Source organism: Notolepis coatsorum, assembly GCF_963971535.1.
Source record: "Notolepis coatsorum genome assembly, chromosome: 14".
NCBI classification, from domain to species: Eukaryota; Metazoa; Chordata; class Actinopteri; order Aulopiformes; family Paralepididae; genus Notolepis; species Notolepis coatsorum.
The window spans coordinates 80,910,915-80,938,321 of record NC_140178.1 but is presented as its reverse complement, the minus strand read 5'-3'; the positions used below and the strand labels follow the sequence as shown (position 1 = coordinate 80,938,321).

The window sequence follows — 27,407 nt, the reverse complement described above, 5'->3', positions numbered from 1 at the left end:
TAACTTGAGGAGTCACCACTTGCAAATCAAGGAATAGACACCTGTAGTGTGTATACTGAAGTGATATTTAAATCTAGGGTCTTCTGAAGGTTTTTGAGTCCTAAAGGCTAGACACAGAAAGCAATGGTCCAAATAAACAAATTCCAAACATGAGCAAATGTGTGGGCCCACCACGAAAAACAAGAATGGAGGCATGCGTTTATTCTGTAGTTGATATGTGGCTCTTGATACAGGGACTATCTCTAGGCAACAGGTAAAGGGTTTTATTGCATTTCCCATGCATTTCTGTGGCTGTGAAGGGTTTATTTATGTTCGGAAACAAAATGTTCAATGTTTACACTGGTCTCAACTTCAATACATTGCAGCTAGAAGCTAGAGCCATATGAAATAGACGTTCACGGAATCGCGGAATTGAGCAATACAAATGGAATCAACTGTAAACGTGGAATATTGCAGAATTTGCCCTAATATGGACTGAAATTCCATGTTCGGGAGAACATGGAACGTTTGGTGCAACGCGAACATGACCGGGGACACTACAGCGCGTTACACACAACACGCAGCAATGTCCAAGCGTCTAGCTGCTTCGGTGTTAACGTCGGAAGAAATTCCACACTAGGCCCTAAATTCAGAGCAGCGCAGTATCCTAATGACTTGTATATGACCGGCAATAAGGTGTTTTGCAAATTCTGTCAACATGCCATGGACTGGACTCGCAAAACACGTGCGAAGATCACTCTCCAAAAGCCATGTCAGGAACACAGAAAAACAGTGCTTCAAAACAGAGTAGGGTATATCTGCAGTGCCGCAGCCCAGCCATGTCAGGAACACGGAAAAACACTGCTTCGAAACAGAGTAGGGTATATCTGCAGTGCCGCAGCCCAGCTCTCTATCGATGATCCCTGGTGATCAGCTAGAGGGCGAGGCTAATCACTGACACTATTGTGATGAAATAGCTATGTAACGTTGCAGTACATAAAGACTAGAAATGATAGCTTATTGCTAAATCTGGTGGACCCATCTATTTGTTTAATGCAAATGATTGTCAGTACACTGTCCTTTATAAACTAAAAGTGCCTAAATTATGCATTACTATATTTCATCACAATATAATAGATATAGCTAGGCTACTTACATTGTGATAATGTCAGTAGTAGCTAGCTGTATCCATTGTTTGTTTACACTTGAAATGTGTATTTTTATTTTGTCACAATATTATTTGAAAAATAGTGTGTAAAATTGAACTGTATTTCTGAGTTGCAGCACTTAAAAACATTAAATGGACTGTTATTTCTTATTAAATTGTGGACATTTATTCATTCCCACTTATTAGACACTATTTCTGATGGTAAAATGTGTACAAAGCAAAATACAGAATTCTGAAATATTAAAAAATAATTGAATTTGGAAAAAAAGATATATATAAAACGGATTTCATATGGCTCTACTAGAATCCCACTAATTGGGAAGCTGATGTCGTATCACATTTCTGGGGCAAGCTGCCATCTTGCCAAGGGAGTATAATCATTCATTGTTCAAAACAAAACATTAAAAAGGTGGTGGTTACTTGGGGCCACCCTCTAATGCTGTAGCACCTCAGAGTCTACTGTCTGGACAACCGAAAGATCCGTAGCCTACATGGATTTCACAACAGGGTATGCATGTATTCTGCCCATCAAACATCTATTTAGAATGTATTTGAAACACCAAATTGCCTTATATCAGCAAAGCCTTTCAAGATGCACAGGTAATAGGCAAGGGCTCAGTGTTTTGCTCAAGGCCAATAACTGCAGAATGGTCTCTCTAATGTGACCAGAGACCTCCCTGCTGCGGGCTGTTCTCTCAATGTGAACAGAGACCTCCCTGCTGCAGGCTGTTCTCTCTAATGGGACCAGTCCTCCAATCAGCAGGCTGGTCTCTCTATTGGGACCAGAGCCTCCATGCTGCAGGCTGGTCTCTCTATTGGGACCAGAGCCTCCATGCTGCAGGATAGTCTTGAGTCTATTGGGACCGGAAACCGCCCAGCTGCAGCATGGTCTCTCTAATGGGACCAGAAACCTCCATGCTGCAGCATGGTCTCTCTAATGGGACCAGAGACCTCCATGCTGCAGGATAGTATCTAATGGGACCAGAGACCTCCATGCTGCAGGATAGTATCTAATGGGACCAGAGACCTCCATGCTGCAGGATAGTCTCTAATGGGACCAGAGACCTCCATGCTGCAGGATAGTATCTAATGGGACCAGAAACCTCCATGCTGCAGGATAGTCTCTAATGGGACCAGAGACCGCCATGCTGCAGGATAGTATCTAATGGGACCAGAGACCTCCATGCTGCAGGATAGTATCTAATGGGACCAGAGACCTCCATGCTGCAGGATAGTATCTAATGGGACCAGAGACCTCCATGCTGCAGGATAGTATCTAATGGGACCAGAGACCTCCATTCTGCAAGATAGTCTCTCTATATATACGTAAATATATATATTATATATATGATATAAAGTATGCTTTTTTCAAATAAGAAAGTCTAAAGCCCTTCACCAATCACGTTAAATAGCTTGTAAAGGGGAAATAAAAAAAGTTAATTGTCAAAAGTTCACCATTTGCTTGACTATGTAGGGCCCAGGGGGCGGTCTGTTTTTTTAAGTGTTGAGAACCTCTGCTCCAAGAGACACATGAGAAAGGGTAGAAAATAATCACAACCACTACCTTCAAGTTTTATGCTTTTTTAATTCATCAAGACAAACATGGGCATTAAAATCAGAGCAAAATAAACAAAAACAAAAACCATTCAGTTGTCAAAAGACTTTTCGATCAAAATTTTAATTGTGTATATTTTACAGTAAGGGGACAAGAGCGATCAATGTGAGCTCTAAGTGGAGGAGAGAAAAGATAAACAAGCCCTAACATTGGACTAACATTGTACATACGCTTTCAAATGACTTCTCAAAACAAACCAAAAAGAGAAAAAGAGAAAAAAGGTCAAGAGGTGAAGTGGAACCTGACAAACAAACAAGCCACAAGTACTGATTTTTTTTTCTTTTTAATAAATGTTCACTAAAATAGTAAGAAACAAGGAGAACGTGTAGATATTCTCAAATCCATCATGTAATTGTTCTAGATTTGGTAGCTAAGTTTATGGCAAAAAAAATAAAGACGAAGTTAATAGAGATCGTCAAATGAACCACAACTAGCCCCAACCTGCCAAAAAATCAAAAAAAACCAACAAACAAAAAACTGAACAAAACAAGTAAAGGGACATGAGAACTAGTGTTTTTTCTTTCCCTCTTTTTACACATTTATTTTGTATAAGCCACTACATTTGTGGTTCACCTTGTTTTTAAGCAGCAGAGTGGCAGGGAGGGGGGGTTCAGGGTAACGATGGGGTGCGTTCTTCTGATTCTTCCTCCTCCAGATTTTCCAGCTTCCCCTGTGAAGCAGAAATGTTCACAAGACACCATATTAGCAAAGACCCCACAACAAGGGCTTGCAACAGCACTTGGTGCTGTTAAATTACAGTATGATCAGCATAAAAACAGACATTTCGTTTTCCAATATACCCCTTTAACCAGTCAGAGTAAAGTCAACCGCAGACTATGAACAGATACTGGTATTGGGAAAAAAATAACGTAACAATTTACTAGTGCTGTGGACCTGGTGAGCCTAGTTGCATTTTGGGACAGAATATCTAGGCATTATGGTAAGTGATCCTGATTACCGGTACCTTGACTACCTAAAGATTTCCATCGTTGGCCTAAACGTATGGTACAACATACAGTTTACATTAGTTCAAGCTGCTAATTTTTTATCAAAATCTTTAGGCTAGTGGCAACCCGTTTGATATCCCCACAACGAGAGATAAGTCGGAACAATTACCATCTAAAAAGCACAACATGCACAACATGTTACCAACTGAACTAAACCCATCAGTCATATCCGTAAAGAAATATGTTCCACTTAAAGTGTTGTTACACTACTGACATGTTTACTCATTAGAGACATTAAGCCAGTGACTGGGTATATCAAGCAGGTTGACCATGCAACGACACATTTTCCATCAGTGTCTCAGAAGTTTGTACTGCAGAAGAAAACAACCATCTTTTCCAAAAGATGTCTGAAAAGTAACTAGAAAAATTTAAAAGGATAAAAATAAATAAAAATTATACAATCAAGCTGTCAAGTTCACGTTTCTGGAGAAGCACTTTTTTTTGACAGGCAACAGCATTCAGAAATGGATGTGGGTAGAGAAAGGAGTACCTGGGGTGAGTACCTGCACAGTTTGAGAGTCTGAGTATCCTTGATTTTTAATTTGCCTTTTTCTCATGTGGTCTTGCTCACAACACCAACGCTGTGTGAGGTATGGAAGTCAGCTGCAATTCATTCGGTAAACCCTACCCCCTCCAGTTAGTTAGTTACGTTAGGCCCCACGGTGCTACAACCCCCCACCCCCAAACACACACTGCATGGCATTATCAGGCACAGTGAGTTGGACAAATCCATGGCATTTAGGAAGAGATGTCATCATCACGGCAATATAAATCTGTATTTTCCTTTTCACATATACAACCCTGAAACCATAGATTTTATTTTAACATTACGCCCAATAAGGCTAGGAGTTTATATATGTGGATATAGAATCTGAATAAGTAATGTATATATATATATATATATATATATATATATATATATATATATATTAGACACACACTGGCTTGTCATTTGTTCCATATGTGGTTTATGTAAAGTAACAAAGTTATCACATACTCCTTATAATATATATATATATATATATATATGTATATTAAAACAAGTAAATACAGACGAGAATAAAAAATGTCAATGACTTGATGTAAATTGGTTTTTACTCCATTTGGTTTATACTTTATCTCTGGTGGTGGACAGATAAAACTGATACAAAACGAGGAGTACCTCCGGGCCTGTTTTCTCAGGGCTACACTGGTCTTTCCCTCTTGGCTTTGCCTCTTTTCTACCTTCTTCTCTTTCATCAGGGCCTAGTCCCCCATCTTCAGTGCATACTTACGATGCACTATCCGAAAACAGGATAAAGATATACGCACACAGTACATAAGACAAAATCATAGGCAATGAACTGAAAGAAAAGGGAGGAAAGGGACGGAGGGAGGTGGGGGAGGGGTGGTGAGGGAGAGAGGATAGGGTGTGGGAGAAGGAAAGGATGGGGTGGGGCAGGGGGTTGAGGTGAGAGCCAGGGTGGAGGGGGTAGGAGGGCGGACTTACCTGAGGCTGATCTGAGGTCCTATCAGATCAGTTTTAATTGGACTGAATGTCACCTTCAGAATGGAGGAGCTCTTGCTGGCCGTTTAGAACAGGCGAGGAGGCGGCGGAGGCCTCCTTTGTCTCCTTGGACTCCACCTGCTTGGTGGCAGCCGTGTCTGCGTCGCTGCTGTCCGAGGGCTTGTCCTTCCTGGAGCTGCCACTCCTCCTCTCCTCCGTCTCCTTACGGTCTGGGAGAGGAGGAATAATACAAATTAAAATAAATAAAACATTTACCTTTTAAATCATGTCATTTAAATTCTAAACCATGACTCATTATAATGATGCGCCAAACATTTTTCAATAAAACAATGCGCAAATTAAATATATTTAGAATTTAGTTGTTGGGCTACGCTCTTCTACATGCCGATTAAGAATGTATGCCGATACAGACAACGCACAATTATGGCGACCGGACTCATAATAGCAAAAACACCCGATCCCTCTGAAACACCCTACCCATCCACATCTGTCAATCAACCACCCTCCCCTCCTTCAAACGGGTCCTCAAAACCCACCTCTTCAAGATCCCTTTCACCCGATCATCATCCTCCCTCTCTCAAAACTAAAGCTTTACATTTTAAATTATTTTCGTTATTTTCGTTTTATTGTTGATATTTCTTTATGTTTTACTCTATTCTGCATGTATCAAATGCTTTCAGCAAATGTGTGCGTAAAGAGATGGGTCACACCCACCTCCAGGGTTTGACGCCCCAATTGTATTGGGAATCGTGCAGTTTCAATCGTATTGATTATGTGTTCCTGTGGTCTCACCTTTGTCTCTGGATGACCGCTCTCTGTCCCCGTCCCGGTCCTTGTCCCTGTCCCCATCCCTATCCCTGTCCCTGTCCTTGTCCTTGTCCCCGTCCCTGTCCTTGTCCTTGTCCCTGCTGCGGCTCCGGTGGCGATGGGACTTGCGCTCCGGGCTGCGTGACTTCTTCCTCTCGCGGCTGCGGGAGCGGCGCTTCCTGTCAGGCCGCTCGCGGCTGCGCCTCCTTTCCCTGTCGCGGCTCCTAGAGAAAAAGAGGATATGTTCAGAAAAAGAAAAAAAATCTCGCAAAGCACTTAATCCTTTTACATTTCTGTAGATACTATATCCCATCTGTACATATCCCTTTTCTAGGGGTGGCAGCAACACCACAAACTTTAATTAACCTCTTAAACATTGGATGGCCCAATGGCGGGCCGTCACGCACTGGCGGCACTTTGCGTTCTACCAGCTCCATTTCTTGCCGATCGTCCTATACACTGTTGTAATGTTTAATTTGACGCATTTCGATCGCCACCACACTCAACCAATTGCGTGCTTCGGGTATCGAGTTACATGACGATATATCCGGCGAGTGGCATTTTGACAGGCCGCTCCGTCAAGTGACCATGTCCGGTTCAGAACTGACCAATCACCGGTGATGGCGAACATTTTTGATCACCGTTATAGCCAAGGAGCATCTGCTCCGAAAGCGATAGACGGGCGGGTGAGAGTGGGGAAAGCAGACGAAGAAGTCCTTTGTCCTGACTCAAGCGTCAGAATGGATGGAAGTGGATGGCAATTTTGGATAATCACGCTGAATTTGTACCGGTACACACATTACAAAAGCCTTTGTGAAACGCATTTTCCGTGGGATTTTTATAAACTTTGGACATGTACTACATAAGACTTCAGGCTATGGAACCGTTATGTTTTCCAGCTCCTACCTCTCAGCTGGAACTTAAAAACAGGCATCTGGCAACCACTAAACAGAAATGAGTAAACAACTTTTACTTCAGTGTGTTCAAACCCCTGTTACTCCATTTCATTAGCACTCAGGGATTTTTCTTTATCGTGTACAAAACTTCCAAATGTTATCTTTCAAAGGAGACCAGACTCATGCATGTGCTATACGTATAAAGTAGAGCTGCCGCGGTATTGATGTTTTCCTTACCGCACACATTTGCAAAATATTTCCTACCGCCGCGGTTATTACCGCACGCACACAAAATTAAAAAAAAAAAGTTTGAATGCATTTTTTTTTAGTAGTAGTCTACTCTTTATAGCATATAGCCTGCCTTTGTCTAAATGTCTATCTTTAGAGGATGACTTTGCAGCATGAATATTGTTTGGGATTCGGCAAGCACGCATTAGTTATTGAAAGTGAAACACGGATTCGAAGTTTCCCCTCTGGTCGTGCGCAGTTCACTCGGTGTCGCGGGCAGGGGTGGTTACCCCTAACCCCCCCAACCCTTTCTTATTATTATTACTATAAAGTTACTACTTTATAATAAAGGCATTCGTTTTGTGGCATTAACATTATATAGTTATACGTTCAATAACATCAGCGTATTTACCGGACCATAGCAAGGCAAGCAATACTCTATTCATATCTCAGTTCCTTTCTTTGCTCAGAGCGTGCCGAGTTGTCCCATTCTGCGGTCTGTTAATAAAGTTTTCAATCAGACAAGTGTATAGAACGAAGGGCTTTTATTATAACATTCGTTGCAGACAGTAAAATCATTATGTCTCGTTTAGTACTCCTGAAGAGCGATGGTAGTCCACTCCGGCGGAGAGTTAAAGCTAACGTTATTAGCCGTGTTGTGATGAGCTGACATTCAGGACGTAAAAAAACGTGTGACGCGTCTCTCTTCTGACCAATCAGTGGTCTGCAATGTTTCACGTGACTTTTCTGGTACCCAATAGGGTCGCTTGGAACCTCGATAGAGGAGTAGGGTATATCTGCAGAGCCGCAAGCCCAACGAGAGGAGGGTCATTTATTATTATTATTATAAAAAACAGCGGTGACGCGGTATTCAGCCTACTCTGCGGTGGCCGTGATGTAACAGCGATACCGCGGTAATGCGGTAATCGCGGCAGCTCTAGTATAAAGTATAATAAATTGCTAATTACTTTGGGTATGCAATCATCAAACTAAAAAATAAATAGCAACATTTTTGCCCAATGCTTAACCTCTAGCCCTATTTTCTGAAAATCCGCCTAAAAATACATACCCAAGTAAATGGAAGATTATACAACGGCATGCAAATTTCTCGATTCTGATTGGCTGAAACAGTCAACTTACACATGGGTATTTTTCATAACCCACGCTCTTGGTCCCAGGACCCGCCCACAACCGCATCACTATCAATGCGCGTTCGTGGTTTTAGGAATTAAAGCAAGATGGCGGACAAGCCAGACAGGAAACATTACGAAAGGATAATGGTGATAGGGTCATAAAGACTAAATGAAAAACGATTGTCACGGCGAATGTCTTAGTTGCTTAAACAATGTTGGATGATGTAATTGATGAGTCATGAGTCATTGTGGAACAAAATAAAAATAGCGCGAATTGATTGATTTCTTTTTTTTACCTACTTTCTATAGAAGCAGCTGGTTGGTGCGCTGTTTTAAGTGAGCGTGGGTTATTGAATTGATTGATTGCTAATTTTATTACTGTACACCTTGTTTCCAACTGGTTAAGTTTAGGCTCTCTTTCGAAGTTGGTTAAGGTTAGAGTTTGTCTTTAGAGCAGGGCGATAGACCACCAGCCCTGATTCCAAACTCTAACCGTAACCAAATTCGAAAGAGGGCCTTTCGATTGCTGCACGTATCCGCTTCAAGGCCCTCGACCTAGCACACCGTGCGGCAAAGGGAACCGCTCCCGCCTACCTCCGGTCAATGGTCTCCAACTACACACCCTCAAGACCCCTACGCTCTGCATCTTCTGGCCGCCTCAGACCTACTCCTATCCAAGCACCGGGAGGGTCATCAAAGAGAAGCCGCCTATTCTCAGTCCTTGCCCCAAAATGGTGGAATGAACTAACCACCCCAATTAGGACGCCTATATTCGAATACCAACGGAGTTGTGCGTTTTGCGAATCTGATTGGCCACTGACGTTTCTGGTCATGTGACATGTGCACCAATCGTGTGACGGCAAGTTCTTTCGACGGTTAAGCTTAGGCACTCTTTCGAAGTTGGTTAAGGTTAGAGTTTGTCTTAGAGCATGGCGATAGAACGCCAGCCCTGATTCCAAACTCTAACCTTAACCAACTGCATAACCAGTGATAAACTAGGCGTTAGGTAGTTTGCAGGCTGTTCGACGCGGAAATGGGCAAAGACACAGCTCGTCACGCACATGTCACATGACCAGAAACGTCAGTGGCCAATCAGATTGGCAAAACGCACAACTCCGTTGGTAGTCGAATGGACGCAGTTAGGACAGCCGAATCCCGTCCAATCTTTCGCCGTCGACTAAAGACGCACTTCAACCATTATCTGAAATAATGGGGGGAAAAATCTTTAAAAAATCTAACCCTAACTAACCGTACTGTCATGCACTTGTCCTAATAAACTAACCTACACTGTAACACGCAACACTTTGATGAACATTGTTACTCAGCTGATAAGAGTTGTACCCTTCCTGATGACTTGTCGTACAGAACTTGTAAGTCGCTTTGGATAAAAGCATCAGCTAAATGACTAAATGTAAATGTAAATAATGACTACAGTAAAATGGCCGCTCGGATTTATTTCCGGTCGAAATTTGCTACTATCGTTAGCTCTCAGAATGGTAGCCAGTTAGCCTGCAGCACCGTAGTACTAGTAACGTTAGTATTGTGTATTCAAAAACGCACCGGACTGCGACGTAACGTTTTACCGTTTATTTGCTTGCTCCACAACAACACACACATCAACTCTCGTTACCACAACGCTTTACGTTTTTTTAACAGCACTGTCGCAACATTACCGTAAAACGTGGACACCGTTGTGATCCACTCGCTCCACTAGTGAGGACTGGTCTCGCCCTCTGCTGGCGCGTGTGTGCACTACAACCTCTCTCTCTCTCTCTCTCTAGGTCGTCCTCGGACGGGCCCTCCATCGGTGCTTCCAGTCATCCCGATCCTCCATGCATCTGGCTAGCTCGCCGGTGCTTTCTGTTCCCGCATCTCTCCTGAGTACGTCCACGTAGGTTTAATATGGTCCTCGTGATCGATGCCCGTGTGTTGGTTCCCACAGCACAAGTTTGCTGGTTGGCATCTCATGGTGTCTCTGGCAGTGACCTGGCAGCCTCATTCTCCTGACTGCCACTTTATCGCTCACCTTTAGCACCCCCCCATACAAGTTGGCATTAGTGACATGCTCATCCCTGTTGATGTTGAGCACCACACGCATCATTCTGGTGTAGCACCCATCCAAGGACTTCTGCAGGGTGGGCTTCAAGGTCCAGCATTCACTGCCATACAAAAGGACAGACTCAACTGTTGCATGAAAGAAGTTGAGCTTGATTTGACGGGGGAGGTTGGATTTCCACACACTGGTCATGCCGTTCAGAGCCCTCCACGCAAGCGCCTTCCTCACTTTAAGGTCTTGCTCGGACGAGTTGACCCACGAGCACAGGTACTTGAAATCACTGACTTCCTTTAGAGCAGAGCCTCCTGTTGTCCTTAGAGGTGGATGATCCGGGAGGATGTTTGACCTCGGTTTTCTTGGCATTTAGCCTAAGGCCAACCTTGGCACACTCCGTCTCCACTCTGCACAGGAGTTCCTGTGCCTGCTCCACCTGGTCAGAGAGCAGGCTGATATCGTCCGCGTAGTCAAGGTCTGTTAGGACTATGGCGGGGTGTCGTCTCGATCTCCTTGGGGTTATTGTGAGACCAAGTTCCTGCTCCCGTCCATTGATGGCCTTCCTGAGCAACCAACCACTGTCAAAACTCCGTTTCAGTGTAATTATACTGAAACGCATCTGTGATTTTGACTATTGATATTCAATACCGTCGGGATTTCTAAATACCCTGGTATACCGTAATACCGTCCAAGCCTACTAGACAGATTGATTTATGACGTGATGTCATTTCGGGACCGGTACCGGACCAGTCAGGCTTAAGAGGTTAACTAAAAGATTTTAACTAAATAAAAAGCAGGGAGTAAGACATTTGTTTCACAGTTTCAGCATGATGTTGTATAGATGGCTAGGTTAAACACCGTTTTGTTTTGAAGAGCAGGGGGGAACAGTATCAGAATCGGCAGATATATCGATATCGGACATGAAAAAGTGGTATTGTGCCACCCCTACTCAGTACTAATTTATATATTTTATACACAGTTTTAATCACCTGTACATTGTATATTGCACTTTACAGTTACATTTACACTCCGGTCGGATGCCAAACTTCTGTTCATTGTACTGTGCTTGTGCTGTATAATGACAATAAATTTGAATCAAATCTAAATCAGTACCTTGTGGCTGCACACGCTCCGCTACATTGGACATTTATTTAATGCAGCTGCACTACTATACGTGGCTGCTTTGGGTGAGAACGGCCCATAACTGCTCCAGCAGAGCTGCTTGGTAGCCAAAAGAGGACCAGAGTACACTTGTGAAGAGTGTGAAGCAGGGCTTGCTGTAAAAGTGCAAGTGTGTTCAGTGAAACATCCCTTGACTAATAAGAGGTACAAAATTATTTTTAAAAACTCAAACCTACAGGGTTCCCCGCAAAATCGTGCAATAGTGGCGTTGCACCATCTCGTTAATTTGCAGCGTGTATACAAGTCATTTGACCATTTTAATAGGAATATTGTAACAAACGATGACTCAGTACCACCATATCATAAAATGTACAGACAAAAGGTAGTCAGAAGTACCTGCTGCGGGCGGCTAGGTGGTGCAGTGGGCAAGGCACTCACCACCAATGCTGGAGACGCTGGGTTTCGAGCCCAGCTCTCCACATTGTTTTCAGTTTGGCTGGTCGTCCGTACTAATACAATTGGCAGTATTAGGGGGAGGGAAAACTAAGGGGTGGGGATTGGACGTTGTGGACAGCGACTCCTACAGGTCGGTTGGTGCGCCTGCGCAGTAGAATCACTTAGCGATGGGGGTGGTGTCCCTCCAAAGCGCAGACCCCTGACGCTGAAAGATCGCGCTGCGCAGGTGAAAAGATGCGACGGCTGCTACCTCGAGTATCGGAGGGGACTCGTGCTATGTATGGCTTCGTCCACATTGCAGCCGGCTTGTGGGAGGCAAGAAACAGCGTTCGAGACAGGGGAGGGTTGAATTGGACGATACGAAATTGGGATGGGAGAAAAAGTGGATCAAAATAGAAGTACCTGCTGCGTTTGCGGTCCCGCTCCCTCTCCCTCTCCCTGTCCCGGCTCCTGGACCTCCGGCGCTCCCGTGATCTGCTCCTCTTGCGATCCGACGCCCGGCTGGACTGGCGGCTATTAGAGTGACTCCGCTTGGCCCTCCGGTCCCGGTCCCGCTCCCTCTCTCTGTCGCGCTCGCGGTCTCTGTCTTTCTCCTTCTCCCTCTCCCGTTCTTTCTCCTTCTCGCGGTCTTTCTCCTTCTCTTTCTCCTTCTCTTTCTCCTTCTCCTCTTCCTCTTTGCGCTTCTTCTCCCTCTCCTCCCGCTCATGCTCCCGGTCTTCCCTGTCCTTCTTGACTGCCGGGGTCTCTTCACCGGCACCGGGGTCATCCGAGCGACGTCGTAGTTTCTCCTGTGGACAAAAACACAACAGAGTGCAAAATTCAAGCTCAGCATGACACTACTTTTTGTTCATTACAAAACATGGTCGAATTAGGTCCCGTTTGACCTGTACCCAGTGGCCCACCGTCTGCACGGAATTGGGATAGAACATAATCCTGGACAACCTGACATAAATCAAACGTTCTTGATGGAGAAAATAGATTATATCCTAATTATTTTTGTGCAATGACCCCAAACGAATGGCCTAAATCTATACGGCATACATATTAGGGGTGCACCGATGTATCGGTCGGGTATCGGTATCGGCCGATAAGTGCCTTGTTGACTGCAATCAAGCTTGAATGTGCCGATGGCAGTAGCCGATAAATATCCATCAATTTGTGTAGCATCAAAAGACAAAAAAAAGTTCACTTGCGACCTCCACAACGGTCCCCAGTCCCCCACACACACAAGCTACTGCAAAGTTACTACTTATGATTAACAAGGCATTCGTTTTGTGGCATTAACGTTATATAGTTAGTGTTACACGTTCAATAACATCAGCATATTATTTACCCGAACGTAGCAAGCCCGCGTTCATACTAGCTCAGTTCCTTCCGTTGCTCATAGAGCCCTGAGTTTTACCCATTCTGCAATCTGTTAATAAAGTTTTCAATCAGACACATGTATAGAAAGGCTTTGTTTTATTACAACAATCGTTGCAGTAAAATCATTATGCCTCGTTTAAGTCATCCTGCGGAGCTAAAAGCTAAACGTCGGCCGCGCCGCCGTGTTGTTCTAGAAAACCTCTCGTCAAAATCAATGGCGGACAAAAGCGGAAGTAAAAAATGTATACGCGCTTGCCGATTGGTGGTAACAGCAGAGGCGGGTGCAAGCGGTGTGTGACGTAATTGGCAGAATCGACTGTCAATCAATTTCATTGGTTGAGACTCTGGTTGAGACAATAGTATCCAGCTGCAGCCCAGCCGGTAGACCATACTGGGAGAACTAGTATCTAGCTGCAGCCCTGCAGAACATACTGGGAGAGAGATAGTGCTATTTCTTGATGTTTCCTTTTTTTAAGTAAGTAAAGAGGCCTATGTTCATATCGGTGAGCACAATTTGTATCACAAATATACAGTAGTTTCATAAAAAAATATATATATATTACAACAAAAAAAAGATTACAAAAAAAAAAAAAAAAAAAAAAATAATGTTGCCACAAATATCGGTATCGGCCGATTGTGTTAGTTGAACAATCGGTATCGGTATCGGTGGCAAATTTTCATATCGGTGCATCCCTAATACATATATGGGTCAGATGGGCACTAGTTGGTATTGTACAATAAGTTAAGTTCTCAGAAGTGGTATCGGCAGCTGACCAGACCCTTTCTGCTACTGTTACACCAAAGAAGCTCACCAGACCCTTTCTGCTACTGTTACACCAAAGAAGCTGACCAGACCCTTTCTGCTACTATTACACCAAAGAAGCTGACCAGACCCTTTCTGCTACCATTACACCAAAGAAGCTGACCAGACCCTTTCTGCTACCGTTACATCAAAGAAGCTGACCAGACCCTTTCTGCTACAGTTACACTAAAAAAGCTGACCAGACCCTTTCTGTTACCGTTACATTAAAGAAGCTGACCAGACCCTTTCTGTTACCGTTACATTAAAGAAGCTGACCAGACCCTTTCTGCTACCGTTACACCAAAGAAGCTCAGCAGACAATTTCTGCTACAGTTACATTAAAGAAGCTCACCAGACAATTTCACCTCTACAACCAGGCTATATATTCCATCACCAGGGTTTCCCATCAATGACCTAGACTGTGGCGACCCGCCACAGTCTAATTAGTCCCGCCACAGTTGTATAATGAACCAAAATGAACATTTTTTTTTTAAATATAAAGTTTGCCAATAGGGATGTATCAGTAGTATTGGAAGTGGTAGTAGTCGTAATAGTATTTTTTATTTTCTAAAAAATAAACCAGTTCAACACAGGTAACCACTTTTGCTTCATTTCTTTGATGGCTCAAATGTATGCTCTAGTTCAGTGCTTCCCAATCCTCTCCTCGAAGCACCCCAACCGTTCCATGTATTTGTTCAATTCCACCACCAGCACACCTTGATTCAACTAATAAAGAAGGGCTAGTTAAGTTGAATCAGGTGTGCTGGTGGTGGAATTTAACAAATACATTGAACGGCTGGGGTGCTTCAAGGAGGGGATTGGAAAGCACTAGTCTAGTCGATTGTGTTTTTTGCACAAAGTTCATCATAGAATCTAGCCTCTTTATTTTGCTCTCAAAGTGCACCAGATTGATGCATTTAACTTTAAAATGTACAACAACAACAAATTCCGGGGGGGCATGCCCCCGGACCCCCCTAGAGGGTAGGGTTGGGCACCGAAAACCGGTTCTAATAGGAACCGGTTCCTAACTTCCGGTTCTGGAACCGGAAGTAACATATTTGAATTTCGATTCTAAATTTTGATTTTTTTCAAATCCAAACGATGCCCAACCCTACTAGAGGGTTAGAGGTTCACCCCCCATAGTCTCTGAAAATCCGGTGGGAAACACTGATCACTGAAAATAAAATCGGTATTCCATAAAACTACGTTAACTTCCTTTTACCTTGAGCTCCTCCACAGTAGACTTAATCTTGGCATAGCCCATGTGCTGCTTTCCCATCAGGTGGTCGTCCACTCGTGACTGGGCGTCGCCCACGATGAGGAAGGCCCCGCACACCTCACACACCTCCATCTGCTTCTCCTGGGCAGCAAAGCTCTCAATGGTCTGGTGCAAACAACACATTGCAAGCATGTCATTGACAACCAATCAGACAGTCTTGGTCAAGTGTCTCTTCATTTGCATAAGGGATAGGTACCGACTTTTAGGGCATTACAGATACAGGCAAAATTTGGCTGCTTGGCTGCTAACAATTACTAACAGAATGCTTTGAAAAGTTCAGTATAGCTATACATCTTCTTACCTGGCAAGTGTTCATTTATTTGAAGGGGGAAAAGGCATTCTATAATTAGGCCTATGTTCTCCACAAGCTATTTGTTTTCTAGTTGCAGACCTAATTATCCAGAGCAAGCATCTGGATGTTACGGATTATAAAGGGTAGCCTTATGTACTTGTGCTCTAGGCTACATGGCTCTCATTCAAATATGAAAGTGCATTAGGCTATAGAACAGCTGCTCTTCTATAGTTTAGTTTATTTAGCACATTATTTAAAAAAAAACAGTGCTAGGAGGGAACGAAGCCCAAAGGGCTTGTACAAAGTTCCACTCCCATCGCATTGTCCATAAACAATATGAACTAATTACATGTGTAGCATGGTCTACAAAATAAACTACAAAACAGGAACAGAGACATAAGGCAAAAGAAGCACCCGCCAAGCGTCAATGGCGTGTAGATTTAAGGTTTGGCGAGTAAAAATGAGAGGTCTGCCCGCCACCTGGCATGTAGTTCATATCGATACTCTTATTTTGAAAATCCTGTGCGGGTCTCATTTCCGCCCCAAGCGCAGCTCCAGTCATAATATCTATGGCTATGGCAGCTAGCAACGTTCGGTTCATATGATACTCTTATTTTGAAAAACCCTGTAGAAACTCCGCGAGTCATATCCGCCCAGTCCGTGCTTCTGAAAGCAGAGCAGCGCTACACAGCAGTGCGCCTACACAACCCGAAATAAGTCTGTGGTGTTTTTTTTCCTTCTCACAGCGGGTCAAATGCATCTACATGCTTTGCACCGTCGCCATTCCTTTATGCCCACATCGCCACCAAATGTACCATTACAACGTTAGCGTAAGCTAACAAGCTAATCCTGATCAGAGGCAGAGGCGCAGAGCCATAGAGAACAGCAGACAGTGTGAGTGTGGACTGGGGAAAGGGAAATGGGGGGACACACTCCCCTTCCCTGTGTGTGTGCGTGCGTGCGTGCGTTTGGAAAGACGATGAAGTCACTAGTCAGGACTGAGGACAGGAGTATATTATAGTAAACTGAGGATTACTGAGGATGGACAGATAATGTTGATATTCAAATATAAAAAAGTTTCGAGAGTGGAAGTTTGAAGACAGACTACAATATGATGCAGGGGTGGTGAGTTGAAACAGTGTGTGTGTGTGTGTGTGTGTGTGTGTGTGTGTGTGTGTGTCCCGACCCCACTTCTATGTTTCAATAAATTATTTGAATTTTAAAACTATTAACGCTGACTCATTCCTTCAGTCCACTCAAAATTATGCTAATATTCCTTGTTGTTGAGGATATTAATTGAAAATAGCATATGAGTGTATTATATAGTAATAATAACACATGGCGATATACTAAAAAGCTATTTATGATTTTTGGCTGGTAAAAAATCTGCCTGGCTGGTAGTTTTTAAAATCTACCAGCCTAATGGCTGGTAAGTCAAAAAAGTTAAGTTTGTTCCCTGGGCACACTATAGTGAAAACATGGAAGATTGACATGAGTCAGTAACAAGAGGGCAAAGAAGAGAATAATATATTAACCGTATATAATGAGGAAAAGGAAACAAGCAGTCATACTAACAGTAGATGTAACACTGATGGACAGGAGTAACTTAATGTGATGGTGATTTATGATGAAATTTTATTCGATTTGAATTGTTTTTTGAATATGGATAAGGAGGTTGTTGACCTCAATGATGAATTTAGAGTGTTCCAGAGTTTAGGACCTCTAAAGCTAATGTTGAATTGATGGCTAGTTGTCCGACAGAAATGTAAGTGGAGTTTATTGCTATGGTTTGTTGGATATGAGTGAAATTCTGATGAAAAGATGAAGAAACTATGGAAGGTATCAGCCACTATAGCCTACGCAATACCGTAAATCCTCTAATAGTGGAGGGTACTCGAATAAAGGACGGGCCTCTTATATAAGCCAGGGGTTTGATGCATGCAGACAAATACAGGCGGGCTTCCAATATAAGGTTGCAAAAAAAAAATGTCTGTGTTGTTGCTAATCATTTGACACATGCCTAGCCCCAATCCCTTGCATTTGATATATTGAAAATATTTTACTTTGCGTTTATTTTAACACTTTGACTGCCGGGACCCGTCTTTAGACGTCTTTGCTGGCCATGCTAAAGTTGCCGGAGGACGCGTTACGTCGTCCTTATATCAATATTTCAAAAATCTGCGATCGGATTCATATGTCCCCTCCGCTGGCCTGAGATCCACCAGCAGGACCCACTGAGCTCTCTGGCGGTTCAGGAGCGCCATCTGGTGGCCGATCGGCGCAATCGCCAAACAGGATGTTGAATAGAGGTTGTCATGACGACCGTAGTACTTCCGGGCGCTCGCTATAGGTCATGGGACTCTGGCTCGTCACGCTACACGGTGATCGATTGGCAATAACTCGATAAACAACATGATTTGGACGTATATACCATTATACAAGCTGGAGATGGACCGGGTAAAAATATATCCCATAATGATAAGATTTCTACTCGACGATGATCGCCCAACGGCGCACGGAGACTGGGGTGAGTTTCAGCGTGTAACGTTACCGTCTTCGATACTAAACGCTATTATCAACATTTGACCCACATTAGATGATTGGTATAACGCTGCCCACGGAATTATAAACGCCCCCTCGCCCATCCGGTCAACATCAGATGACGTGTAGTAACTTCTAGAAGTACGTCTAGTTAGAGCTGCCGCGGTATTGATATTTTCCTTACCGCACGAATTTGCGAAATATTTCCTACCGCCGCGGTAATTACCGCACAGTGCGCAAAAAAAAAAAAAAAAAGTTTGAATGCATTTTTTTTTTTTTTGTAGTCTACTCTTATAGCCTGCCTCTAGTCTAATGGCGCTTTTCCACTGCATAGTACCTACTCGACTCAACCCGCTTTAGGCACCTGGTACTTCGTTCCTTTTCCACTGCAGCCAGGTACTACTCCGTTTGTCTCCGTGTGGGAATGCAGGCGGGGCCGCTCGCTTGTGTACACTGAAAGCTCCGTGGGCATAGATGTCCGAGGGCTTGCAGCAAGCCAGAGTTTAACACAGGTTCAATCAATCAATCAATCAATAACAACATTAACCAGACTCTCGTTGCGTCTATTCTGCCAAAGCTAACGTTACCTCTCATTGTGTATTCTACCAAGCAAACCCGGGTTTAACGTTACCTCTCGTGTATATCGGCTGACGGTAGTATTAACAACAACAAACTTAACACATCAGCGATCTTGTTGTGACACTAAACTCTCCGCTCGGTGGTAAATTGGGTTGATGTCGGTTTTGTTTCATCAATAAATAAGGCAGAATACACAGTGAATCCATTCTTTTTTGTTTATTGCTTGGTTCTGTCGCAAACAAATCCTGAACGAAATGCATCCTTAGCGAGGCAGTAAAGATGGCGGCGCCGGCGTTCTGTTTTTGTTCAGACTGAGGCTACAAAGTGTGACGCGTCTCTCTTCTGACCAGTCAGTGGTCTGCAATGTTTCACATGACTTTTCTGGTACCACTTCTACCCAATAGGGTCGCTTGGAACCGAGTAGGGTATATCTGCAGAGCCGCAAGCCAACTTTATTATTATGATAAAAAACAGCGGTGACGCGGTATTCAGCCTAACTCTGCGGTGAGCGTGATGCAACAGCGATACCGCGGTAATGCGGTTATCGCGGCAGCTCTACGTCTAGTTGGAATTTTTTATATCGCGCTGATTGCCATCAAACTGTATTTCATCATCAATATAATGCATTTGGGGCTATATCACGTTCTGGAGAAAGCTGCAGAAAGAGATGAAAACATACTTATACATTAGACCATACTTTACTATGAATATGTGAATGAAAAAGTTTAACGTTCCTACACAATGAACAATACATATAGGACTTTGAATGGGCCCTAATAATGGCAATGTAGCAATAGAATTTAAAAAGTTATAGCCCTGCAAAGAAGGGGACTTTCTCCATAGACAAATAGCGCTGGCAATCTATGGTATATCATGAATTTAACCTTAGGCAGCCAAAGTGTTAACAATAATTTATGATACCATCACACAAACTGGCATTTAAATACCGGTAGTTACAATTGGAAAATGTATTGAATGCGTGTTTTCTTTTTTTTCAATAATTTGTGATGCCCATCACAAACACTGGAATTTAAAGGGTAAAAATAAAGAAATTCCTGCACCAGAATGCAGGAAATTAAGTCTTTGTAACAAAATAATTCCTGGTGGGGGAACCTATGGTGGGAAGTTTTCATATGGTGTTCTATATAATTACCAGTGTATGTACCTTCATTTATCATTACATATATAATTACCAGTGTGTTTCAAATGTACCAAGTAATGATTCATATCTGACTGTTGTGTGATTGTGTAAACGTGGCATGTTGTGTTCAAGTCCAAAGCTACAGGTCATGATGAACTGTGTTCTGGACAAACATGAGTCCACAAATATGCCTGGGGGGGGGGGGGGGATCATCCGACCCACTCGATTGTGTATGTATCACAGGATGGACTCCCTTTTCCTTATAAAATAACTCCCCTTTGTGGATTGTGTGTGTCGGATCCCATGTACTCTTGACAGTGGTGGGAACGACTCAACCTTCAAACTGAGACCCTTTGAGACGAGTTTCCTTTTGTGTGCACACCCCGGATAAGACGTCTTTAGATTTCCATTACAACCCCCACTTAGAAAGTGGCCTGACTGGGGCTATATTTCACACTATATTTCCCAGCCTGAATTATTTCCCCAGTCCGGCCCTGCTTATGTGAGTTGTCAATGGACAACAACATGCTGTGTGAGTGAGTGTGAGAGTGTGAGAGTGAGAGAATTAAGTACATTTGCTGAAATACAGTTCTTAATTTTCTCACTTGCCATGTGAGAATGTTAGTTATTATGTTCTCAATGCCCCTTGCATTGTATGAGTTGTGTGGAAGAGTTTGCTAGTTCTAGTGCTACCCCTTTGTACATTGTGGCTGTGACTGACAAAAGTTAACAATAAATAATGGTATTAGGAATACATTTGCCTCCTGCATGAACTGTGCATAGCTGAATAGACTGTATTTTAACGTCGGCCATATGGTGGTACTTGGAGAGCCAGCTACGTTCTCAGGTGGTACTTGATGTAAAAAGTTTGAGAACCAATGCCCTACAGAAATACATGTCTCAGCCGAGCAGTGACCATTATCGTCACCAGGAGGCCTTGTTCAATGCCACCCAGTAAGGAATGCAGGACGGAAGGCGACTCCTTGAGGTTGGATGACTCACCGAGGGGGTGGAGCCGATCACCTCCCTCTCCTCCTTCAGCTGATCCACCAGCTTCATCATACCCTGCGCCTCCTCCACACGCCCCTCCGAGCCAAGCTCCTCGATCTGAAATCAAAACGCATACAACTCCTTATTTTTGATTACTCTGCAGTCTAATAAGGACAATAGATGTAGGCCACTTTAGAAGGTATGGGTTAGAAAGTAATAAGGTGTGCCACCATCCTAATTTTTATCAGAAGTTACCGAGACAAAGTGAATAATAATAATAATAATAATATAGTGAGCAAGTGAAATTATATGAGCGCAAAAGGTAGAAAGTAACCAATTATAATTACAGGGCTCCAGACAAACTTTTTCCACTAGAAAATCTTAGGAGCACCACCACAAAAGTTAGGCGCACCACTTAAAATCGACAGTGTAGAGACAAATGGAGCCGCAATTACTGTAATCTATCGGATGGATTCCACTAGTTTGGAGTGCGTGTGGAGTAGGGGTGGAACGGTACACATTCGAACCGTACACCATTCGGCACGACCTCCATGGTTCGGGGGGTCTGTGTATTGTTCGGTTCAGGGGATGCGCAAAATAAATGCATTTGGCATGGAGGCGGGAGAGGTGAGCGCTGGCTGCAGGCAGCAGCAGGTGCTAGTCAGTTTGTGGAAATGGCAAGCGCAATATAAATCAATCTTCATTACGAATTTAAAAACATAGCCATTAACATTAGATAGGCCTGCACACATCTTGCCACAGTTTGTACAATAAAACGCATGTCGAACTATGGTAGCCCGCCAGCTCTAATACAGCCAATGAAATGTTACCGTAGCTACTAGCTAGCAGAGGAGAAAATGAGTGAGAGGCGGGGTGTTGAAAAATAAAGATAGGCGTTTATTCAACATCCAAGAAAGCTAACATACAACTGTGTTTACTAACGCCAACCGGGACTCCGTCTTTTCCGGTTTTAGACTTTTATTTTGAAGCCCACCGACCGGAGCGGAAGTATTGTTGTTATTATCCTAGCAGCATCTCGTCCGGTTCTGTGTTTTTGAGCTAATGATAAAACAAATGTTGAGATTGTTGGTGAGCAACTAACTTTAGGTTAGTTTTAACGTTAGCTACTAACGTTAGATGGAGCTACTACAGGCAATCAACGATGAGGAGGAAGCGTCAAAGCCGTATATAATAGAATAGCCCTGTGGTGCGTAGGCACGAGAGCGCAACTCGATTACCTGTTATAATAAATGTATTCATGTTTAACTTGTCCCCGTGTCCAGTCCTTTGACTAGTCCCACCCGTTCATTGTAAACAATGATGCATGTAATTGTATTAACGTTATTCTGTGTTGTAGCTATGCTATACGTTGTATTTCGTTTGTTAGCTATTTAGCTAATGTTGTTGGCATTGAATGAGCATCAACACTAGATCTTTAATCTTTATTTAGCAGTCCAGTTTCTCCGGGCAGTAGCGAGTAACTACTTGGGTCTAAAAATAGCTAACGTTACACTACAAAGAACGCTATTTGGTTAAAAGGAGCAACACTATTGAGAAATGTAGTTAAGCTATATGTGGCGTTGCTAGTGCCCCACGGAGCTCCCGTGCTGTGCTCTGTAGTAAGGCCAGCGGCCCCCCACACGGACAGTGACTGACGAGGGGTACTGGACTGGTTCCGCCTCATTAAAACAAACGCGCAAATAGCAATTAATCGCGCCCGTCAAAATCATTGCATAAATTTTAATTATCGCGGCAATTAATCGATTTATTGCTTATCGCGGCAGGCCTAGCCTGATGTCAAACTGCCTCATGACTATGTCCTTGAGAATAACTGAAACGTTTATTTTTAGGCTATATATCTTATGCTGATGTATGGTATTTTTAGAGTGTTAATTTTTTTTATTGTTATTAAAAACGTATATCGAAACCGAACCGAAAACCGTGACGCCAAGACCGTGATACGAACCGAACCGTAGATTTTGTGAACCGATCCACCCCTACTGGGAGTGTAACGCATGGGGAAAGTGAACGCCCCAGATCCATCAGCATACCACTTCTAATTGTTACCACTGCTAATTGTGTTCATGGGAATGTCTGACCGAGCCTGAAGTACCACTACTGGAAATTGAACCCGGGTGTCTGGGGTGGAAGGAGTCCTTCGATACACTATCCAGGCATCTTGTTTCACTGAAGTAAAATGCATTCAAAGTAACTGTACTTCTGCTTGAAAGGGATATTGATGTACCCTTTCCACCCCTCGTTTTAACATCTACCAAATTATGCTAGAAGAGATAAGAGATCAGCACTGTTGTTGAGTCACACTGGGTGTTATGAGGTTTGACACTAACCTGTACAACCAGGTCCTCGATCTTCTCAGTCAGGACTTGGCCCTTCTCATCGTTCTTCCCTGATGGACCTGGCCCCTGAGGAAAGAAATCGTGCAAAATACTCTTAATACAAGGTGGCGAGGATAATCTCAACGAGCCAGTTCATTCTATGACAAATGCCATTGTTAATCATTTACAGGTTCGATATTAAGTTAAACAATCGCTTGACACTTTGCCCATAACTGCCATTTGAACTTATGGTTCAAGCACCCATGTCTCCTAGTTTGTATTTTCCTGATGTAATTTACTCCTGACGATATCAAGGAAGCTCAGGGTATGGAATATGGCCCTGATAAAGGAGCTTCGGAAGATTGGTTAAGTAGAATTCATACTTTTTCTATCAAGGCCAGACAGAAACTCCACTGCAAACAAATATATGACACATCTGGTGGAATGTGATAGCCATACAAATATGTGGCTGGACAAAAGTGCCCCGTTTCAAAGCATCTTACCTTCAGGTAGAGTGATGTTGTTCTAATGTCAAGACTCTGCTATTTTTATTTAAAAATACAGCCATTTGACTCCCACCATAAAGGTGCGTCTCAGAAGGTTCACTCCCACCCTTAAAAAGGTGCCTCAGAAAGTTCACAATTGCACGCTGGGCCACTTAGACCACATTCTAAAGTCATGTGTGAACAGCCGTACTTAGAGCTGTTCACTTGCGGTCGGATCACACAGATATGATCTTAATGCCAGGTCTGAACAGGGCCGATGAGGTAGGAAATGTATTCAGCTTGTAGATCATAGAACAACTTGTAAAAACGGTCTATTTGGATGCAAATGTAAACAAAAGAAAACTAAAATGATAAAAACACAATTCTAAAAAGGAACAAGCCTAGGGACATTTCATATGGAATCTGACCAAAACAGTTTCCACTCATGAGGACTAAAATGTGCCCTATTTTCTAAGTGATGGCTTGCATTTTGCTTTCAAAAAGGTGTCAAGTCAGTAGTAAGGTTAGATTCATATGGAACATCCAACAAGCCAAAATATTAAACAGAAGAAAAGTGGGTACCAACCCCTGCGTTCTGTTGAGCTTGGGAAAGTGCCAGGCGGGCATGTCCTCGGCGGATCCTTCGCTCTACTTCAGCCAGGAGGGACTGCAAGTAGCGCAGAAAGTCACGCTCGTAACCCTCCTTCATGAATCGTGAGCTTTTCTCATACCTAGACAGAGTAGAGTAGAAACAGCTTATTACATGGAAATGTGTACACACACCCAGGGGCGTAGCTGGGGGGGGGGGGGAAGCTTAGGATGATTCCAAGGGCCCATCACTGGGGGGGGGGCCCAGATTTTTTTCTTTTTTTACTAGACATCACTCAGGTGTATTTATTGATGCCCTCATTGATACTGTTTGTTTCTGAAGTGTGTGTGTGAGATATATAGAGAGGGGGGGGGCTTTGGTAGACTATTGCATTGGTCCATTCATTTACTAGGCTCACCCACCAACAGTGCAGGTGCTGAACTGCTGATCCGAATGTATAGGTAAAAACCATATTATGCGTTTTCATAAATAAATGGCCAACATTTTTTTTGCTTGCACGCTCGCTTTCATTGGGGGCCTACATACATTATTTCATGGGGCCCAGAATCTACAGCTACGCCCCTGCACACACCACAATTCTTCGCTGCCATAAACACAACTTACGTTTTCCTAAGGTTCTCATCATGGATCTTCTCACAGGGACCTGGGGAAATGACAATATTTAATTACAGCAATGTGATTATTAAATGAGGTGCACAAATGCATAGACTAGTAGAAGACATAACTATTCACTAATGCATTCGCAAGTTCTTGTCTTACCCAAATCAGAGCGGGTGTTGGTGAACAGCTCAGCGGGGCAGAAACCACAGAGGTAGTATCTGCATACCTGCTGAGGGAGACAGGTGATTCAGTACCTTCAGGCTTTTCCAGTTTTTATTTTTTTTTAAGTCCACACGATGACAACAAAGCCATACTATGGGACGACAGATGCTACAGTAAAGAATGGCATGGGATCCAACATGGCAGGCAACCATTCTGAGCTGTTCAATGTACTAGAAGAAGCGTCCTGCTATTATATACTTGTAGTACATTTCAACTCTAGATATCAAAGTATTGGCTAGCCTCTTGGTTGGCCTGTGAAAGCGGATACCACACCATGGTAACGGTCCCCCAAAACAAGTCAAGTGAGCGTCTCCTGCAATCTTACAAATCGAACGTGTAATGTTATTAATTTATATGCATTTGTCCACAAACAAAACGCTATCGTCAAGCCTAAATCACATCAACGTAATGCTTGGTGGGAATGTGCCTCCAATCTAACGCGGGCCTTGTGTGAGAGAGAGGGGACACACTGGACCGTCTTGCTAATACAACACAGAAAACAAAATGTCCTTAACGCTACAATCTAGTCAACAATAGCAAGCTCATTAGCCAATTACCACATACATTTAAATCGAAAGACATGCTGCAGACATGTGCAAGTCCAATTACGTTAGCAAAAAATGTAGGATAATAATAAATAGTTTTTCACACAAAGTGGTTATTATAACGTTAGCCCAGGATGCTAACGTGAGCTAACACAGACGCTAACTTACGGTCTCGTGGTCCCATCGGACGTTGCATCGTTTGTCGTCGGGGGCCAAGTTTCTATCTCGGCCCATCAACTCATCGAGTAATTGGGCTGCGGAAAGCATTTTCTACCTACAAACTCTAAACCAAGAGTATCCTGACCTCCCCGTGTAGATAGTTTACACCATTTATTGCGCGCAAAAGCGTTTCTTCTGATCAAAATGGCAGCTCCTCCAGCCGTCCTCTCCTCTCTCTCCTCAGTCCTCTCGTCGTCCGGCCAGCTTCTTTGCGCAGCGTATGAACCGGAAGAATATTCTCGAAGACACTCTGACGTCACGAGACCGCCGCCATCTTGGTATTGGGGAAACAATCGGATTTCTAACATCAAATGTATGCGTTGAGCTCCGTTTTTATTACATATTTTATCACATTCTTGTTAATTTCATAACCTTTTCATATAATTTGTTTTGAAAATATTGAGGTCAACATGGCATTTCACTATTTCGAAAGCCTTTCTGGTGATTCTAAGTGCATGTTTCCCCCAAGCCATAGACATGCACTTAGTAAATGTATATAGATGTAGGCAGCAGTACTGTCTATCTGTATGTCGTGTATGTCCAGGGCCGTCTCAAATGGGGAAAGAAAATATATATTTTTTTATTTTTTATAAAAATATAAATAAATAGAATGTTAACAATCACTTTCCATCACAGACCTAAAATCTAGTTTTGCTTACATGCTTATATATTTCACATTAGACACTTTGTAGAATAGTGTTCCGGGCTCTGCAGATATACTATTGGTTTCATTCAATGACTCGTTTACTTTTTTGCAAAGCATCGTGGGAGGACTAACACTAGGGGGAGCTGGTTGGCATCGGTCTGGTAGTCGGTAGAGAGATGTCAAGAAGACCGGTATTATCCATGAGGGGAGGGGGTACAGGTACGGGGTCTATTCGGCGCTATCCACGGGAGCGAGTGGATGTCTTGGCCAAGAGCATCCTACTTTTGAAAACCAAATGTGCAGCATCGGAGCAGAAGAAATAACGCTGCGTGCCGTAAGCTTATCAATACCAAGTATAGTGATTCGGTTATGCCAAGACGAAGAGGACGTTCGGCAGATGGACTGAAGATGAAAGTTGTTGCGTGTTAGAACGTTCAGTCAGGCTAGCCATGTCGGCTTAGCTAAAGGCAGGGACAGCTAACTAGCGATAGCTACGTTATCTAGTGCTAATGTGTGGCAGATAAACTAGGAACAGACTCCCAAGTTCATCCCAACAGGGGGGACAATATGGACTGGTGAACTTTGTCATCTCCACGGTTGTCTCCTTCCTCTTGGACGTTTGGTGAGTTTTTAATGCAATCTATTCTGTTCCCGCCGTGGATCGATCTCTCTCTCTCTCTCTCTTGCTCTCTCTCTCTTGCTCTCGCTCTCTTGCTCTCTCTCTCGCTCTCGTGCGCACTCTCTCGTGCTCTCTCTCTCTCTCACGCTCTCTCGGTCTCTCTCTCTC

General features: G+C 43.4%; 1 protein-coding gene across 2 annotated transcripts; it reads right to left on the bottom strand.

The window, feature by feature from the left end:
• Positions 1 to 2,718: 2,718 nt before the first annotated feature.
• luc7l3 (LUC7-like 3 pre-mRNA splicing factor) lies at positions 2,719 to 26,152 on the bottom strand. 2 transcript variants are annotated; one of them, XM_084328433.1, is made up of 11 exons: positions 25,924 to 26,152; positions 25,148 to 25,217; positions 24,992 to 25,031; positions 24,365 to 24,509; positions 23,306 to 23,380; positions 20,970 to 21,074; positions 15,358 to 15,519; positions 12,371 to 12,756; positions 6,069 to 6,307; positions 5,259 to 5,485; positions 2,719 to 3,432 (listed from the first exon to the last, which is right to left on the bottom strand). In XM_084328433.1, the coding sequence occupies exons 1-10, from the start codon at positions 26,020 to 26,022 to the stop codon at positions 5,292 to 5,294; spliced, it is 1,515 nt and encodes a 504-aa protein (XP_084184559.1). In that variant the 5' UTR covers positions 26,023 to 26,152; the 3' UTR covers positions 2,719 to 3,432; positions 5,259 to 5,291. The 2 variants fall into 2 exon arrangements, with proteins under 2 accessions (XP_084184559.1, XP_084184560.1); XM_084328434.1 differs by having other exon boundaries at positions 25,148 to 25,214.
• Positions 26,153 to 27,407: the final 1,255 nt, after the last annotated feature.

What these genes read in the sequence shown, in the direction of transcription:
- luc7l3 (XM_084328433.1), bottom strand. Translation starts at nt 26,022, where the DNA reads ATGCTTTCCGCAGCCCAATTACTCGATGAGTTGATGGGCCGAGATAGA. An exon ending in TGATCGGCTCCACCCCCTCG is followed by an intron (nt 15,520 to 20,969) that starts GTGAGTCATCCA and finishes TGTTTGCACCAG; the next exon opens with ACCATTGAGAGCTTTGCTGC. An exon ending in CTACTGTGGAGGAGCTCAAG is followed by an intron (nt 12,757 to 15,357) that starts GTAAAAGGAAGT and finishes TTTTGTCCACAG; the next exon opens with GAGAAACTACGACGTCGCTC.